Below are 19,408 nucleotides of genomic sequence, written 5' to 3' on the forward strand. Positions count from 1 at the left end.
TAAAAAATTACATTCTAATGGACTGGGTAACCAAAAGATGACAAATGTGATCCCACTGAGAGGGCAGTGTGGTTGCAACACATAAAACAGTAACAAAGTGCCTTGTAATGGGCTAGAAATAGGATTCCAGGTTTCTACATTGCACAACTGACAACTTCATGTGTAAAAGAAATTTATATGTGACTCGTGGCAGGTTAGACTAAGACTCCCATTGTGAATAACCACATATATCTAATAATTTACTCTTTACATCTCCTTAGTTGTCAATTTTAAGTAAGTTTTATTTAACCAGAAGTCTGTCCAAATATGATACTCTTTAAATTAAGAGAAAGATTGAGGTTACAGAGTAAATTCAACAGAACTTCTGAAAACATTTTATTTATATTTCATTTCAGTCAAATAGTCAAAGATTTCAAAATCTGCAAAAGCCATCTGTCTCAAGTTCAAAATTTTAAAAATTATTTGGAAAATTATTTTTTAAAAGTGACTGAAGAACATTTCAACATAGGGTGATGAAATGCACAATCTTCTAATGTTACACAAAACAGTTATATACATATATACGATAACATTGAAAATTCTTTATTTAAAAACACTAAGTTATTAAAATGAGTAAAAATGACATAGTAAAATTAAAATTTCCAAAACTCACTACTTGAAAGAAAACAATGACATGGATTAGAATATATATAAAATAGGAAATAAATCATCATCTGTCATTAATGGGAAGACTTGCATGCTTTCAAAATATTCATAATTTTAAGTCAGACAAACAAAAGTTGCTTAGGGGAGGATGCTTCTTTTATATTTAAAGTCTCTTTAGAGGCGTTTTAGGTTCCGCTTACTCTGGGCACTTCCTGGAAGAGCATCTTTTCTATTTCTTGGCCTTGCTGCTCCTCTACTACATTCTTCAGACCCATGATAAGCACACAAACATAACACACAAAAGTCAAAACCACAGGCGGTGCGACTACACAGTCCCCTTTTCTTATAGGGCTGGTACTTAGCAGGGGATTGGCACCTTGGGCAAGGTTTTAATGCTTCATCAATAAAAAGTGTTTTGGCAACCTGCGGTGAAAGCACACACACTAAGTCTCCTGGTTTCACGTACAGCGTTGCTTTATTTCAAAGTCTGTAAACACTTATTTCTAATAACTTATACTACATACTTACCTTAACATATTCTTCCTGTTTACTACTTAAGGGAGTAACAGCAGAACTTGCTACGGGTGTCAAAACTTCTCCCCAAGGAGAAAATGTTGAAATTTGTTCTCTCTGAAAACCTGGTGTCCTAGCCTGTGCTTGCACAGATCTTAAAGCTGATCGATTTAAAAGATGGAGCCGAGTGGCAGCATCCTCAACATTTAATATAGCCCCCTGTGGTAAAAGACAAGAGGGTCAACACTGTAACAGCAAAAGATCCCGGACAGCTTTACAACGCATGTATTCGAATGTTTGAAAGTGGTCTGACACCACTAGGAATTCCTCCCTAAACCATCCCTTTCTAAAAAAAAAATTTTCTCTCATCTAGCATTTAGAAGTCAAAGAAATATAAAAAGAAACAGATAAAACAATAAATGCTAGCTTTGAGTTTGCAGGATTTCTTAATTTTTCTGTTTAAGGCATGGGTCTGCAACTTCCTGAAAAGGACCAGATAGTTGCAAGCTAATCAACTGTTCTGTTTTTGTCTTTTCCTTTAGCAAAACGCAGCTGTAGAGGTAGAGGTACATAAATGAAGGAACAGGGCTGTGTTTCAATAAAACTTACTTTAAAAACACAGGTAACAGACAGGATTTGGCCCACGGACTGGAGTTTACCAAGCCCCCTTTCAAGCTAAAGTCCAAGTAGAGATGAATCTTTCCAAAGTTTGCTATGCGACATAATTTGAAGGTTTCTTACCTTAGCCACACGTCAGAAGAATAATGGGTGTGATTAGACCATGAAACCCAATCTGTTTGGCTGGTTTTCACAAATACCAAATACTTACAATACTTGTAAATGCCTGATTAATTTTTACCCTTAAGTTTTAAAAAGCTTTGATATTTTAAGAGAAAAAATCTCTTATTTGAACTGGATTTCCACATGACTCAAATATTTAGCCAAGAAATACTCTCAACGAGTAATCCTTATAGCCTTCTACTTCGTTAAAGTTGGGAATGAGAAAAAAAATAGTAAGTTTTTTTTAATAAATTGGCATTCTTAACCAATTATCAAAATAAAATGTACTACACGTGAATTTCCTCAAGTGTCCAGCTCTAATTGCTTCCTCTCCATTGATAGTCTCCCTTTGCCACAACTGGCCCCTAACAACGGGAGAGCTAAAACATGAGAAATTATACTCAGATAAGTATAGGAAATGAGGCTAGCTGGTCACGAAAAATTGTGCAATGAACAGTTTAACAACATATGCATAAGTGTAATGGATGAATATTGGTTTTCAGAAATTAGAATGAATTCAGTTAAACTTACCTAAGGATTCAATCAATATGTCTCTTTATAGTACGTTCTAGAAATGATTTGCAGCCTAGGCCAGAAGCACATGACTTAAGAGCAAGCTAAAAGAACACACCCATTGGATATCAATGTAGTTGGCAAACACAGTGATGAGGTGTACACCAAAAAATCAATAGAGATATATTGCTGAAGCAAATTTCAGCCACAGAAGAAACATTCCTCCATTTAACAAATATTTGTAAGACACCCAATAGCTTCTGAGTGAATCAAACAGTCTAACTCCTGTCCTCCTGGACCTTAAAACGTGTGCTGCTATCTCTGAACAGCAGAAGGCTCAACAGTCATCAAAGGCACGTGTTCGTGAGCAACAACATGTTTCAAAGGATAGTCATCATCACGTTACCAGAAAATATTTAAGGGTAAGAGTGGAGCTGCCTTATTGTTGTTCATTTCCATGTTTATAAGAAAACAGTGAGGACTACAGTAAATTAAGAAATTTAATCGAAAAGGTGTGATCTTCCAATTTTTATGGTCATTCTCATTTTGCAAAGCAAACATAAAATTGAGATCCTATTACATGTAGTTGGTCTGTGCATTTTAATTTCACACATAAGGAACTTTCAGTGATGCTATACAAGCCTGAGGAAAACCACCAAACAATTTTGTTTTACACTTTTTCTGTTTCAGTCAATGACATACACTTGGATAGTTCAGGTAGAAAGCAACCAGTCCATTTCAGAATAAGAAGGCAAAGGGCACCAGGAAGATTGTCTCTGAGGAAAAGAAGGAACCGTTAGAATACCTGATTTATTCAGACTTACACAGAGGAGATTCCCAGTTCTGGTGGATAATAGGAGATGAATCAGGGATCTGTACAGAGAAAACACTAAGCAAAAAAATAAAAAAAAAAGAAAGAAAAAAAGAAACTGGGCAATTATTAACTGAGGAAAAAAGTTATATAAGAAAGAGTGTACAATAGATACAATCATAGTCTACTACATGTTACAGCTGTCAAAAAGTCATAATAATCTCTACACAGTCTTAATAATGTTAGCACCCAATTCAGACTTGCTCCCAAATGATGGCGGAGTTACCTTCATAAGACAGGAGGAAGGATTTCATAGGGAGAGGCAGGTAAGGTGCAGTGAGAAGTTAGAGAACTAAGCTAGTCCCTCTATAGAAACAAAACAAGAAACAGCGGTGAAGCCATGCTGTTTGGAAACATGGAGGTAAACCTCACAAGAAACAACTAAAGAGTTCAAAGTGATTGCTTTGATGAGGCAAGAATCAAGAGTGGGAAGGGACAGGGCAGGACAACGTGTGTTCTCAGCCTCAAAGTCCAATTTAACATTTTAAACCAGGTACTTGTTTTTATTTTTAAAAATTAAAAAGCAAATAAATATAGGAAAAAAGCACAAGGAAAAGGTATAGTCCTTTAAGAAACCAAGTTTAAAAAATAGTGGTAGCTAGCACATGAGGGTAGAATATTTTATCTAGAATTACCCAAAGGTTGCCAACACAACCACATGCTCCTTTCATATAGGATGTAAGGAGGATGTGGAACTAAAAGTTTAATATTAATAGGTACTTGCTTAAAAATTTGGGTTTTTTTTTGGTCTGTCCTTAGCATGTAGGGCAGCATTCTAAAACTTAAGAATTTTTATTAAGAGTTAATAATTAAGAAAGCAATTAATGTCTTCACTATTATAAGCCCCCAGAACCAAGCACTGCAGCAGTAAGTAGCCAAGAGCCGGGAATAAGTCATGAAGGATTACCACAGGTGAAAAGGGAAAACTTTTCTTCAAATAAAATGGAAAGGCAACGTTTTAGTTCATAGCAGTCCCTAATAATTTCTTGGAATGAGAAACGCCCCAATCTGTACCTGGATATTCATGTTTGTCTATGCCGTGCTTCATCTCAATTATTGTATTTAGTCAAAGTATAAATTTACTTATGTTATTAAACACTTTTTACTAGAACAAGGATAAGGAAGTTAACTCTCAGAGTTTCTTTGTTATTGATGTCTAAGAAAGGCCTAAAAGTTGAATATACAGTAAATACGGATGCCAGAGTCATCAGATGCTGTTATGCATAGTGTCCCCAGAAAGAATTAAATCAGCTGTAGGACTTCTTATAATTTCAAAGCTGGACCTCATATCTTCAGGGAATACAGGTTTATGATGCTTTACAAGTACTAATCTGCCACACTCACTCACCTCCAGGCCTTCATATATGCTCCTCCCTCTGCTGAAACAGAGTCCTCACCTGGCTAATGCTAACTCATTATTCAGGTCTCAGCTGAGATGCACTTTTCCCTTCTCTTGATCCCCAAGTATCAAACACTCCTTTTAAATGTTCCAATAGAACTACGTCTGGGCTTCCCCTACCACACCTGTGTTGTAACCACCTGTTTATACCTGTATCCCCCACAGGATATGAGCTCCAAGAGAGCAGGGACCATGTCAAAAATGTTCTCCTTTGTAATCTGAGTGACTGGTCTGTAAGATCCACTCAAAAGACTGGATAGAAAATGCTATAAAGATGCCTAATGACAAATAGGATCCAGCACATCCTAATCGAGTGGTGTTCAAATTCTGCTAACAGCAGATACACTTAAACAACAACAAAATCCAGCAAGACGTTCTTGGCATCACTCAGTCTACTCCACTTACAGACTGGCTAGAAATGGAGTTTGGGGAAAATCAAGAGTTTACAAATGAATGTTGGTAAATGGTGAGGTTAAAAGATAGCAGGAAAACCAAATTAGGTTGTCCAGCAATTTGGGGCTATTAGGTATTTATACAAATCCAGTTTATAATAGTATTACATACATTACCTCAGAATCCGTTTTCAGTTGTGTGATATGAAATTTCCTCCTCCGATTTGCTTTTTTATCTTGAACAATAATTTCACGCCAATTTCTACTCACTTTCCAAACACTGTAACAAAAAGATCAGTCCTAATATTGTATATATTCCACAGAATTAACATTTTTTATACATAGCAATTAATAAGAAAAGCTCATTTTAAAGATTTTGGATAGTTAATTTAAACCTAAAAACTTACAATAAAAATATTACTTGATCTGCCTAGTTGTGAAAGAATACTTCTTAAAATAAAAATATTGAAACATACCAGCACCATATTATTATCTTATAAACGGTTAAGGAAAAAACAAAGTTTCATATAAACTCGATATAAGTCCACTGGGAAACTGATTAAGATAATTTAACTTAAACGTGATACCAAGATTAAAAATGTGGAACATGACATGCAGCAAATGATTATCATGTATAGTGCAAGAGATTTTTGTAAATTTCTCCTCTTATTGTATTTAACAAATCTGTCGTTTTGATTAAATAAACACAAGAACAATCAATCCTTCGCTGCAAGTACTAAGTACCAAATACAGTTGATCCTTGAAAAATATGGGTCTGAACTCTGTGGGTCCACTCATGTGTAGGTTTTTCTCACTAGTAAATACTGCATGGTCCCTCATTGGTTGAATCCATGGAAGGGGAACTGTGGATGTTGAACCTTGGATATGGAAAAACCTCAGCTATGCAGGGTTGACTATAAATTATACAAGGATTTTAGACTGCACGCTGGAGGCTCAGCACCACTAATCCTTGGTTGTTCAAGGTCAATTGTAATAAATATTATGGGCAGCACTACGAAGTTCCTTTTTTATAAAACAAAGTTTATGAGAATGAAACAACTAAAGAAAAAACACAATTTATATCCAGTGATGTATTTACTTATCAATAACTTTGACTATATTAATTATTAAAGAAAAGCTAATCCTTCAACTGTTAATCCGGTCTTTTTTATTACTTTAACTTAACAAGTCACTCAAAGTGAGTAACGTCAGGAGAAGGTTGAAAAACAAGTCACTTGGTATGGAGAGCCCCAGGTTATACTTGAGTTGTCAACACTCCCTAAGCAGATACATGTGCCTTATAGCAGATAGGTGGAGAATAGTCAGAAAGTCACCCATTAATGGGGAAGAAATGAACTACATAATTGCGTATTCGCCCCTCAGCTATTTCAACTGACTAGTCTCTCACATTACCGAGAATAAGCACTGCCAACATCACACATGCATGCCACAGTACAAATACTATAAATTTGGAGGGATGGACAGGAAGGGCAATTATTGAAATATGACTGAATATCATCTGCTCCCCCAAGTGAGCACCCAAAAGTGTCACCCAAGTTTTTAGTTTAACTGGTTGTATCCAAATACTCCAGTATATAAAAATAAAACTCCAATATCTCAGCCATCTCCTTTATTTTTTTAAAAAAAATGTATTTCATTTGAACATTTTTTGAACATTTCTTATTGATTTATAATAATTTTACAATGTTGTGTTAAATTCCAGTGTAGAGCACAATTTTTCAATTATACATGAGCATATATATATTCATTGTCACATTTTTTTCTGTGAGCTACCATAAGATCTTGTATATATTTCCCTGTGCTATACAGTATAATCTTGTTTATTCATCTAAACCTTTTTTAAAGGCACAAGCATATATGTCATTGATCTGCTTATTATCCTACTTGGGTTACACCAAATATATTCCTGATCAAGCCTATTCTGAGAAGCCTTAACCTTAATAAGAGTCTGTGGGACTTAGAAATCAGATGGCTCAGTTGTAGACCTGGATCTATTCCTATCTCCTTGAGTGACTACTGGCAGGTCACTTAACTTCTCTGGAGCTCAGTTTCTGCATCTGCAAAATATGTGACAGGACTAGATATTTTAGAAGACTTCCAGCTATGAGATTCTCCAATTCTCCACAGTAGCCTACATTTAATTTATGGGGAAAAGGTGAAGAAGGGCTTTAATGGAAGTAGGGGCCACAAAAAGAGCAACGACTCTATGAACCAAACTCTTGACATCTACCTGTTACAGAAGAGGTTCGCTACCTCCCTTAGATGCCCTGCCCCAACACCTTGCAGAAATCCTGTTCCACATGACCTCCCTCCTTCCTGCTCAGGGTATACCCAAGGGGCTTGTCTTCTGATAGTCCTGTGCTTCCCAAAATTGCCAGTATAAATGCAGTCTCACTGTAGTTTTTGTCACTTTAGTTAGTTCCCAGCCTCAATTCTCCTATATATGACTTCGTTTCTTTCATTATTAAGCAGCATTCAATATACTGAAATTTCTGTGACATTTCTGTGACACTGAAGAATTTCACTAAATCGCCTTTGATAAAGTATAAGATAACCAAGGTAGAGATAATAAAACAAAACAAATTTAAAAAAAAACCCAGGGTGATTACTCAATTAGCAGAAAAACTTTCCAACTTAAAAAAAGAAAGTGATAAAAGGCAACTGTATTTCAGAAAAAAAATTTCTTACCTGCATAGGCTTTCTACAGTCAAAGAGTCCAAAACCATAGCAAGAATATGCTTTAAATTTCTGCATTTTAATTCTGTTAAGATGTCCAGTTTTTCTATACCCATTTTCTTGCCAATCAGTCCTGCAAGTACATGCTGTAGTACAGCTATTCTCTCCCCGTCCCTTTCTTCTAACAATTCATGGGCACCATTTTGCTGGAATCTTTTCCTTTTGCTTTTCATAAAGAGCTCATGCATTAATTGCAAAGCTGGGGTCTTTGATAAATTTGGAAAGCTTAAAATCAAATCCTCACTCTTATTATCACTGCTTGGCTGACTCTCTGAGCTGTCTGAAGCCACCACTGGTGTTGTTTCAGGACCAGAGTGGTTGACCAGCTGTTCTTCTTCTGTCTCTGATTGTGAGCTTTGCTCTCGAAGGGTGGACAGTCTTCTCAACCTTTCAAGATGCCTTGACTTCCTTACAGTGTCCCCGACTTTGAGAGTTCCCTTATGTTTTTGAAGTAGTTCTTGAAAAGAACCCTCTTCTTCAGAGAGGGAATCTTCTGATTTATCTAAGCAAAGAGAGTTAAAACCACTGTCTTCGGGTGTTGAAATGTTGCGTCTCACTTCAGTTGAAGGAGTAAGCCTTTGACTTACGGTAAATTTAATATTTGCTACAAGATTACTTATTGGAGTCACAAATATGTCCTCATCTGTTCCATATGCTGTTCCACTAACAGAGGAGCCCAGAAGTTTGGGATGTGTATTCTCATCGTTAACACATAGACTGCTATCACTGAAGTCATGTGTGAAAGAATCTTTAAAACCACTGCCCTGAATTGGAGATATACATTCAACTTCAAATAGGCCACCATTATCTTTGGAATCATCAACTGTGGAAGTTTTCTGTTGAGAAAAATTAAGCCTCAATTTTTGACTGCTGGAAGTTGCTTCTTCTGTTTTCAAAGTGCTATTAACTAAAGAATTGAAATTATTTTGCCTTGACAAACCTGAAGCAGTGCCTGGAATATTTTTGTTTAAATTGGGAACTTGGCTTATACTACTTTCAAGAGAACTATTTTGTGATTCAAAGTCCCCCTTTAGAAAAGAGAAAGATATGTCCAATCTTCTGCGCAGTAAAAATTTTTTTCCACTGACTTTAGGAGTTTCGCAAAGTTCTGGAGTTTTATCCTTTTCCTTTCTAGGGAAGACAAATCTTACTTTTTGAGTTGGAGACTCTAAATTAGGTGTTAAGGCCAGGCTTGAAGTTTCGGGATGTTCATGGATTAATGTTGAGCCTTTTTCTTTTTTTCCAAAAAATTCTTTATCTGTATTATCAAAGCTGCAAGATTTTAACAGCTCACTGTAGCCACTATCTTGAAATGAAGATGTGGAACACAAGTCTCCAGAGCTGGAGTCCTTGACATTGACAATAGGAGAGTCTACCTCATTTCCTGCTCCAGTGCCAGCTTGACCTGAATGCCTTTCTGACATCTTCAAAACCCGTTTCTACAAAGTGAAAACAAATTTTATTCTTACTTTGAACAGCGTGGCAACTTACACCAAAATACGCTACTTGTTATGAGCATAGATAATACTGGAAAAGTTAAGGCAATAAAAAAGTTACTTTAAAAACAAATCTACTCTACAATATACTCATGTGTATCTTACTTAAAACAAGGTTTTATCATCATAAAAAACAAAATTTCCAGGATATAAATATTCAGAGATTAACTGACTAAGCATAGTTTAGGCACCATGCACAAATATTTCCTGGAAATACATTTGAAGAGAAAAACCTCTCATGGCATCATTTTTAGATGATTTTATTACCTTATGACTTCAACAGCACTGGAGTAAATTAATGTAGTTTTAATATTCTAGCACATTTGTGCTGGCCTATATCTAGTCAGCTGGATATTTCCCTTCAAAGTTCTGGGATGTAAATATAGCTACTTAAAAAAGTCTATATATGTCTTTGGGAAATGGGACAAATGAGTGCTGCCACTGCACTTAACTGTAACTTGGCTAAGCAACTCCGGGATACTGTTATTCATACTTGTAACACAGGCCTGTCTCAGAAATCCAGTCCTCATGACCATTGACAAGGTCTGAGTTCCCAACTTTCATCTTCGCAAAGACTCTTTGGCTCATTGATAAATCACTAACATATTCTTCTTGAGCCAACCAAAATCAACCACTGCCCCACAAACATGGGGCCATTTCAAACCTGGCATGTTACACTCATTCATATCTCATCTCCTAAATATTTTGAGACATAAGGTCAAGTTGCAGGCTTGAATTCACAGTAAACTGGCAAATATTTGCGGACAACCCACCCTTTATAATATATTCTTGAACTTGCAAATAAAAATTCAAGTAAATTACTTAAAGAAGAAATGCGATTCAGTAATTATATTTGTATGGAATGACACTAGGAAATACTTTACTCTTTAACTTTTTCAACAGTATCATTACATTCCTTCTTTTTAGAAACTTGAATTAAATCTTAACTCAAAGAATAAGAAAAAAACAGAAAGTTATAGTTTTTGATACTTCTCCAGATTATTCAAAGGATACTAAGAAAATTTTCATTCTTTCAAAGTTTTCTCCAGACCAAACACATGATTTTTCTCTATTAAAAGGATCCTGGGAAGATACATTTCAGTTGAGTACAACGGGAAAGTTATTTATGCTTAAGCTACATCAATTAAATATATAAGTGGATGAGATTTTATTTTTAAAAATTGCTATTCTAACCACAAAACCGAATAGTTTCTTTATGGTCTAATGATCATTAGAAGGTCATTATTACTGGGCAAAGTATCTAAGTGTTTTTCAACCTTTAAACCTTATATTCCATTTTGGTAAATCTCATACATGTTCTCTTCTGATTTAGATCTCCCCGGATTGTGAGAACCACGGTTCTCTTCTTTGCATGCTTACCAGCCAAGATGATCAAACTTTGCTTTTTACAATTTGGATTATACTTTAATACAATTTTTGTTTTCAAAATATTAAATAAAATAGAATTTGTTTTCAAATTACACCTCCACTCATAAATGTTTCCCCTCTCTGAGAATCATTCTATTAAAAAATAGTTTTCACTCCTGTCATTTGGAGAACTTAGGTCGAGACTTTTTAAAAGTTAAACGTAACTATTCTTCTACTTCACCACCAGGTGTCTCACCATGATAGAATTTGGGGAACTGAGAGGCAAATGGTTAGAAACAAAAGTCGGGGTACAAATACCATTCTCGTCCCGCTAAAAACCACAGACCTCTTGCTTTAAACATATAAAAAACTAATTTTTTCCAGTTCATCTACACATTTGAGGTTGCCTCCAACATGCCTTCTGCGGTGTCATCATTTTCATCTTTCACATTTTCAACCCAAGATAAAAGGTTGAGAACATGTATCTCTATGATGCTCTTAAAAAAAAAAAACTGGTTAACTCAGAATAAAATACTTGTAATAACATAAGGACAAATTAGAACTAAATTTCCTTCATTTGTTAAAGTGGAAAAATCTTACCATCAGTAAATCTTGAGCTCTAGATGTCAATGTTTTGTAGGATTCCAAAAAAGAAAATTTCTCACTTTGTCTTTAAAATTCATACCAAAGTAAAACCACTTAAAGAGAAAACTTTTGTTTGAAAAAGTAATTGAAACGTGCAGTAGCACGATGCCGGCTAAAATTTTCAGGGTCCATAAACTACATGCTGTAGGGATTATTTCTAACACTCGAAACTGCCTTACTTATTTTGAATTTCCTCCAGCTTTCCAGACAACAGTAATTTTAATATCTTTGATTTCTCCAGCTAGTCCTGGATCTGAGGAAACTCCCCAAATTCGGGTTTCCGACAATGCAGTGTAAGCTGCAGCGCTGTCATCTCCTCCCCCGAGATGCCGAGGGCGGGCGGGTGGTTAATGGTGTCCCCAGGTTGTCAACTAGCCCGCCCGCCCCGCCGCGGACCCTCCCCGGGCCAGGCTGGGAGGGAGGCCCGGCCCGGCCCCGAGGCCCGGAAAGCCACCGAGCGGCCGAGAGTGGGCGGGCGTCACCTGGAGCGGAGAGAGCGGAAAGTGAACGGCGTCGGGGCGCCTCTCTAGTCCCAGGGCCCGGAAAGCAGAGCGGGCGCGGGGCCGGGGGACGCCCGAAGGCCCGCTAGCCGCACACGCCTGGCGTCCGCCGCGCCCGCCCACCTGGACACCACGGCGCGGCCGCACCGACGGGGCCGACGGGCGGGGACACAGGCGGCTGCTGCTGGAGCGCCGGGGAGGAGCCGCGGCCTCGCCCCCAGGGATGCCCCGCTATGGCAACCCCCACGCCGGCTTCGCGTGGGGCCGCCGCGTTTCCCTCCTTCGGTTTGAACCGCCCGCCCCGAGTAACCGCTATGCGCCGCCCCGCGCCGCGCCGCCCCTCCCTCCCGCTCCGCGGCGCCCCCAACGGCCGCCCCGCGACGTGCAGGCCCCCGGCCCCTGCCTCCGCTGGATGAGGTCTGGTCCTCGCTTTTCCACCCTCAGAGGCACAGCGAGGGCTTCCTAGTTTGCTAGGCTTTTCCCTGCCCCATTTTAACTCTGGGAACATTGTATGGAAGGGCTAATAGATCCTACAGCGGGATGCCATCAAAAATTACGTAGAAGAACATTCACTTGAAAATGTTTCCGGAGATGAAATTGAACGTGAGAAGCGGGTTACATAAACTGAATGACTCCTTTTAGGTTATAGATATACATAGCATAACGTCTGAAAGGTATGACTAAGTTGGTTATAGCATCTCTAGATGAGATTATGCTTTTTTTTTTTTTTGGCATCTAAAATGCGATGTTTTATTTTATTTTCTGGCCAGGCCCCATCCTTTTGCTCTTGGCAGCTTCTTTCTAATCTCTTTTTTGTGGCTTCTTTTCTTCTACTTATTCCCTAAATAGGGCGTCCTGCCCAGCATTTTTCTTACTTTACCATTTTGTGCTTACCTAATTCTCAGAGCGACAACCATTGCTTTAAAGCCAGTAACAGCCACTGCTACGACTCTCCTCCAACAGGCCATTTCTCCATCTGGATGCCCCTTAGATATCCTAAATGCCATATATCCAAATCGAACTCACTAACAATTATTAAGCTTTGACTATGTGCCAATTCCTGGGCTCAGTACTGGGAATACAAAGATAGACACAGCTACCCTGAATGCTATAGAATGTGGTAGAGGAATGGTAGTAGCGCAAAAGAAAGACGTATTAACTAACCCTACGCCAGAAGAGGGGCCAGAGCTAACTTTAAAAAGGCTGTGACATGAGATGGATTTTGAAGGACGAGTGGCAGTTTCAAAGACAGATAACAGGTGATTCCAAACTCAAAATGTGCAAGAGCAGGAAAATTGAAACAGTTGGGCACACTAGAGAAACTAAACAATTTGTAATAGCTGGAAACTAAGAATTGTTTGAGGAAAGGGCAAAGAAAATTCTTGAGAAGGAGAAGAAACCAAGCTATGGAGAATTTTGGATGCATATTAAGAGTCTGAAGTTTATCCTTTAGGCAATGCAGAGCATTTTAGAAAGACCACTCTGGTGGCAGAATGGAGGACAAGAGGAAGATAAGTGAGGGTGGCTTAGGAAGCTGCTGCATTACTCTGGAAGATAGTGCGGTGGGGGTGGGGGGGAGAAGAACCTGGACTCACATTCAGTTGGCAGAATCAGCCGTATGGAGCAGGGGGTAAGGAACAAAGAGTACAGGTTTAGGAGAAAGTAAGATGAATTTAGTGTGAGGTTGTTAAGTTTGAGGTACCTGGAGGACTTATGGTATGGAATTGGTAAATTACACATTTTTCAAGACAGCAGCTCCTTGAAGCCTTCCTCACATGCTCAGGGAGAGTAAGTTGTGTTCTTTCTAGCCCCTCAAGCAAGTCTCTTTACAGTAAAGTCTCTATTTTGCCACTCCCTGCCCAGCACTTGCAGTCCTCTGCTTTTGAATTTTCTCCATGCAATTTATCATGTTCTAAAATACATTATTTACTTATATTGTTTATTGTCTGCTCCCCACTACACTGTAAACAGGGCAGGAGATTTTGCCTATGGTTAAGTAAAATCCACATGACCTTAAACACCATTTAAACATTGCCCTTTTCTCTTTCTCTAGTTAATTATTCTTTAGATATTTCACTATGACTGAAGAGTAAAAGAGCATATCATAGCACCCTTTTATTCATTCAAAGAATAATTTTTACACCCCTCCTCCCAAAAAAGGGCAAAAAGACACCTAGTTTCATGTAGCTTGCCCTAGCTTTACTCATATACCCCAAATTTAAGCTACTGAGCTGTATTTTCCTATTCTTTACCCATCACAGTCTTTGGCCTTTTTCCTTCCTTTTCTGTATTGGGTGTCATCCCATTACTGACCTCAGAATTCTAAAGCCTGTATGTTTTCCACAGATCTAATGCTTCTTTTGGGGACCATCTGGTAAAACATAATGGAAGACTTTTCCATCGTGATATTCAAGCTATGCAGATATACTTAAATGAATATGATCAAGGTTAAAGGAAAACAGATATTCAGGGAAAAAAATAGCAACTTGCATCTCCACAACCATATAATAAGGAGTTAAAAGCACTAGTATCCAAGGGCAAGACAACACCCTCATTAGTAGAGAGCAATGCAATGATATCTGGCATAGTGTAAATGCTCAAGAAAAGTTAGCTGTTACCATTGATAAGAGCTTCCACTGACCATGCTCCATAATGATCCTTAAACTACTGGTTCCTGCTGATAGGAGAGAGTGTTGGATTGGAAAGTAGCCTCAACATGAACTCTTGCTGAAATTCTGGATCTCCTTGCTACAACATGTCTTTACCCTACCCCTCCGTAGGGTCCCAGGACCCATTGGTATTCTACATGTGTTGATCCATTCTGATATCCACAGACTGTGTTATGTGCCAGCATCATGCTGATACCTCAAGCTGGAGAGTCAGAATCCAGGTCAGCTTGCAATGATTAAAGTTCCACTTTCTGGATAAGTCCACCAACTTTCTCTTATGATAATAATGGTTTTATTTAGTACTTCTTGGAGGGAAGCTTATTTTGACTGTTCTATTGGATTACCTCTTCCCTTTGGCTAAGAGGAGAGGGACTTCAGAGGAGAGCTGATGGTCAAAATATTTATGTTCTATCTTAGCCTCTCTGTGGGGGAAAAAGCGGGACACTCCACCGTGTTTTCGGGAAATTTAAAAATTGGCATCTAGGAAGACTGGGAGGATCGAGTTAAAGCTCTCAAGTTGGTTTGTGGAGGTGCAACCAGTTGGAACCTCTTCTGGAAATGAAAGGTGAAGCTCTAAGTTTTCGAGTTGCTGGATGGAAGACCGGAAAGCAGCATAGCCTGCTTAATAAGAAACCAAAGTAGTGCGTGTTGCAGAGAAAGAAATCTGCTTCTCCTATTAACTGTTAGTTATTAACAACTGGTTATTTCCTAAATTTTAATAACTTTTCTTCTCCCTCCTTTTGATGTACGTAAAATATTTGCTGTGAAAGAAGCAAACAAATGTTGTGAACCCAACTGATATTCTCACAAATATTTTGAGCTTTTAAAGAACACGCCTCCACTGGGCAGGTCGTTTTGTTCTTCTGGGGAGGTATACATGGGACGAAAGGAGAGTCAGTAGACATTTACCACTACCTAAATCCCTTAAGTGGAAATAATTGATGTAGCTGCCCTCAAGCCCGCCTATGCTTTAAGCGAGTGAAAGGCACAGGTGAGAGGGATGATAGACGTCTAGGCGAGAAAGGGTCAAAAAGGTAAAACGAAATTACACGAAGGATAGGGGGCAGTTGCTCCAGTGCCCCAGCACAGGTACCAAACGATTTGAAATACATAATCTGATAAGTCTTATTCTACGTGAAAATCAGCAGCGGAGCCAATTTCTCTACGTTCCTCTTAGTAACGGTCAGTTTAGAATTCCAAGAGCACTTGCCCTTTGGGTTTCTCTAACCCTCCATCCTCTTGGAAAAGTGTTACTTTCTACCGGCTTCATTTATCAGAAAACAAATCTCCTTGGACACAAGAAACTGCTAAAAATGCTCTGCTTTCCTGAACTGTGAACAACTACACACTTTTGCGCAGCGAGGTTAACAAACAAAAACCCCGCCTTCACCGTTTGTGCTTAATCCAGGTTCCTCGGCCACGCCCTGGGCGGAAGGGGTGGAGACTCCACACTGCGTCATATGCTAGCGCCGGAAGCTGGAGGCGACCCAGCGGCGAGCTGGAATCCGCTTGTAAGTGCAGAGAAGTTCCTCCTTGCTAGGTGGGTAGGGAATTGCCAGTTTGGGGTTTGTGGGGTGGGTATTTGGGCCAAAACTGGAAGGACACTAGAGGTTAAAAAGGTCCGGTGTCGGGTTAAAGTGGGAGAGGCTGGGAATAGAGTTGATGCTGTTAGCCCTTTGCTTGGTTTCTTTCCGTTTAGTTGTTTAGCTGTTGGGAGTTGTTTCATTATTTTTTCCTTGGTTCGTAGGTTCCCGTGTTGAGGGATACAATTTTTTGGTCCTCTCCTGCTAAAGTTTTGAGAAGTAGAACTTGTTCTTGTGTTAAATGAAAACGCGAGTTTCCCAGTTAGATCTAAATCTCTGTGCCTCTTAATAGATGAATAATCCTGCCGAAACTAACGTCCGGAAACCTCGGTTTCTCCATCTGTAAAACTCCATCTGTAAAATAAGAGTATTACCCAGTAAGACTGTTGTAAAGATTATAATGAAATGACGTGTATATATGAAATAACATGTTAAGTGTTTATTATTTCCAGTTTGGGGGTAAATGCGGGGTTACGTTGTTTTTTGTTTCATCCTTTAGATCCACCCATAGGATTTGAAAAAAGTACAGATTAGGAATAGGGACCTTTTTAGCTTTACCTGAGGAGAATGAGGGCTGGTTGGATTTGTGAGGAGCCCCTTTGGGATAGTCAATATTTCAGTCTGTGATTTCAGGGACAATGGACACCCAGAAGGACGTTCAACCCCCAAAGCAGCAGCCAATGATATATATCTGTGGAGGTAAGAGTAGTGCTTACTTAAAGTAAGAGTATTTTACTTCAGTTTTTTTTTTTGTTATTGCATTTATCTTTGGCTTAAATGAGCCATTCATCTTTACAGTTAGAAACGAGAACGCTTTAACAATCATTAAAAAAAAATCCTCTCATTAAGATTTCACTTTCTCTCTTAGTGTTACTGGGAAAAGGAAAATAAGAATTACCTCGGTTCTTAGTCACCCGAAAAAATAATTTTTGACAAGAGACAGAAAGCATGATATAAGCAAGATTTCTATTAGTGAAGTAAAAGTAGTAAAAGATAGTACACCCCTGAGAATTGGGAGCGGACCAATCCAAGAGAGGAAAAATGGCGCTGTTCCTTTGTTTTTCCTGTTTTTATATCCTGGTTTCTTGATTAATTGACTGATTGACCTCTCAGGTTCCCTGCACTCTGGCACGCCCATCCCCTTTTGGGCAGGTTCATTGGGTCAAGTTATACCAAGTCCCCCTCCCATGAACAGCTGCAGCGCTTTGATTTTAACTGGCTTTCTTCAGAAAGTAATTTCTGGAGTCCCTTTTCCTAAATGCAGACACACTGCCATTTTCTGGGTTGTTCCTTTCCCCTTCCTCTCCCCCTGCACAGTCCTCATTTCTATCTAAACGTCCTAACACTAGGAAAAGTGCATTGCCCACCACTCTTTTTTTTTTTTTTGACGCCCTTAGTATATTGGTAATAGCAACATACCCTTGAGATTGAGTGTACATATTTTAGTGCTTTGAGTGAAAAGTATGGTTAAGATAATTTGCTTGTCTGTAATATTTCCATTCTAGACATTGAATAAATGTGTTTTCTTTTCTAGAATGTCACACAGAAAATGAAATAAAATCCAGGGATCCAATACGATGCAGAGAATGTGGATACAGAATAATGTACAAGAAAAGGACTAAAAGATGAATCCTTTTAACTGTGCTTTCTAAATATGAGCTAGGAGGAAGTGAAGGCTTGGGTTGATAGTCAAAGACTAATTTCTGGTAAAAATGGTAACACTGTTTGAATTACTTACCAAAAAAGGGGCATGATTAATTTTTATGGACCAGTATGCCAGTGTATAGGCCTGTGCTAAATAAATACTTGTTGATTTGGGTTTTCATAAGTGTATTTTTCAGGGATTCTATATTTAAGTACTCATTCTTGAGCTTGAATTTGTGGACAAACTAAATTATACAAGGAGAAATACAGATATTGAATATGCTGCCTCATGGGAAAAAAGGAGGCTTACAAATTAGCCCGGAAGATTGAGAGTAAATTGTTACGTAGTAACAGTATTTTTTAAATCACTAAGGTGCCACCTTTAACAGTGCTTCAGTGTTCTTTAGTGCACTGGTCTCTTGCATCATGGGAAGGGGATTAATAAAAATTAAAATAGTTTATATAATTTTAAACTGCTTTTTTTTGTCCTTAACTGAATTTAATGCAGTGGTGGTTTTTGATGCTCGATGAAAGATGGAATTAAGAGGAATATCTTCATTTGGATTTGGATTTGCTGTTAATGTTGTATAGCTTTTGATTAGTTTACTTTATGAATACAACTATATACACATGATTTCATTTAAAAAAACGTTGTGTTTAGGTATCTATTAATAGTTTATATAAAGATATTTTTTGTTCAGTCACATGATTTGTGGTTTTATTGTGCATGTAAACTAACACACAATGAAGGTTAAAAGTGCTTCCCCGGACTACACTTTAATCAAAACCTAGAATCATCTGAGGCCCTTGTTTAAAATGAAGTTTTCTCGGGTCCTCTAAAGGACTGATTAAGTAACTTCCTAAGAGGCCACTGTTTTACATCACCAACTGTAAATTCTCCAGCATCATTCTATGCTGTATGGAGTACACAAATGTACTTAACTGTCAGTGTGCATACCTCATTTTGAGTTTTCATTTAACTTGGCATAGGCCTTTCTGTGTATGTATGTAATGCTTGACTATTTTTTGAATTTTGGGCAAGGGAAAAGAAACTTTAATGGTTGTTTTTTGTAGGGCAAAATCAACCCCAAGTAAAATGGATGAAGTGGACTATTAAGGCAAGTTCAGTTTCCCAGGTATAATCATTCATTAAGTTAAAAAATTCTGCTTTCAGGATATGAAAAGGAGTTGCTTTACACTGAACTATTGGATAAATGTTTAAAGCTTTTGCCTTGATTTTAGGGATATGGATACTTAGATACTTCATCTGTTCCAGGAGTTCATCATTATGGAATGCCATATTGGCCTTCCTAATACTCATTTTGAAGATTAGATCTATTCCAGCTTTATTAATAGCTATGTGTGTCTCTGACATTAAAAAAATTAACTATGCTATTAAAAAAATGTTATTCTATCACTATCCTCAAATACTAAGTTCTATAAATTTATGTGCTATACAAAGTATTATTATGCTCAAAATTTGTACAGTACTTCCTTGGTCCAGGTTTTCCTGGACTGTGGCTTTCATAATTTGGTAATTCTGCCATGTTCCTTCTTGACCTTGTTCTTTTTATATAAAAGAGTTCCAGTAAATATCTTTTTGATAGTACCCTAAACATAACCGAACTCACTG

The 19,408-nt window shown here is 38.1% G+C and overlaps 2 protein-coding genes across 8 annotated transcripts; one reads left to right on the forward strand and one right to left on the reverse strand.

Annotated features, from left to right (window-relative positions):
• Positions 1-260: 260 nt before the first annotated feature.
• On the reverse strand, positions 261-11,896 carry FBXO43 (F-box protein 43). The gene is made up of 5 exons (XM_072949544.1): positions 11,862-11,896; positions 7,823-9,309; positions 5,291-5,393; positions 1,174-1,377; positions 261-1,068 (listed from the first exon to the last, which is right to left on the reverse strand). Exons 2-5 carry the CDS (start codon positions 9,292-9,294, stop codon positions 820-822), a joined length of 2,028 nt encoding a protein of 675 aa, XP_072805645.1. The 5' UTR covers positions 9,295-9,309; positions 11,862-11,896; the 3' UTR covers positions 261-819.
• A 354-nt stretch (positions 11,897-12,250) lies between these two features.
• POLR2K (RNA polymerase II, I and III subunit K) lies at positions 12,251-18,479 on the forward strand. Of its 7 annotated transcripts, none has more exons than XM_072949545.1 (6): positions 12,253-12,553; positions 14,226-14,769; positions 15,957-16,059; positions 16,765-16,830; positions 17,666-17,758; positions 18,284-18,479. In XM_072949545.1, exons 2-6 carry the CDS (start codon positions 14,722-14,724, stop codon positions 18,304-18,306), a joined length of 333 nt encoding a protein of 110 aa, XP_072805646.1. In that variant the 5' UTR covers positions 12,253-12,553; positions 14,226-14,721; the 3' UTR covers positions 18,307-18,479. The 7 variants fall into 7 exon arrangements, with proteins under 7 accessions (XP_031547056.1, XP_072805646.1, XP_072805647.1 ...); XM_072949546.1 differs by having other exon boundaries at positions 14,660-14,769; XM_072949547.1 differs by lacking the exon at positions 14,226-14,769 and adding an exon at positions 14,966-15,113 and having other exon boundaries at positions 12,255-12,553; positions 15,957-16,088.
• Positions 18,480-19,408: the final 929 nt, after the last annotated feature.

This window comes from Vicugna pacos, chromosome 25 (assembly GCF_048564905.1).
Source record: "Vicugna pacos chromosome 25, VicPac4, whole genome shotgun sequence".
Classification (NCBI taxonomy): Eukaryota; Metazoa; Chordata; class Mammalia; order Artiodactyla; family Camelidae; genus Vicugna; species Vicugna pacos.

What these genes read in the sequence shown, in the direction of transcription:
- POLR2K (XM_072949545.1), top strand. Translation starts at nt 14,722, where the DNA reads ATGTGCCAGCATCATGCTGATACCTCAAGCTGGAGAGTCAGAATCCAG. An exon ending in GCTGGAGAGTCAGAATCCAG is followed by an intron (nt 14,770 to 15,956) that starts GTCAGCTTGCAA and finishes TGCTTAATCCAG; the next exon opens with GTTCCTCGGCCACGCCCTGG. An exon ending in CGGCGAGCTGGAATCCGCTT is followed by an intron (nt 16,060 to 16,764) that starts GTAAGTGCAGAG and finishes CTGTGATTTCAG; the next exon opens with GGACAATGGACACCCAGAAG.
- FBXO43 (XM_072949544.1), bottom strand. Translation starts at nt 9,294, where the DNA reads ATGTCAGAAAGGCATTCAGGTCAAGCTGGCACTGGAGCAGGAAATGAG. An exon ending in AACTGAAAACGGATTCTGAG is followed by an intron (nt 1,378 to 5,290) that starts GTAATGTATGTA and finishes CTTTTACCACAG; the next exon opens with GGGGCTATATTAAATGTTGA. An exon ending in AACAGGAAGAATATGTTAAG is followed by an intron (nt 1,069 to 1,173) that starts GTAAGTATGTAG and finishes CTTTCACCGCAG; the next exon opens with GTTGCCAAAACACTTTTTAT.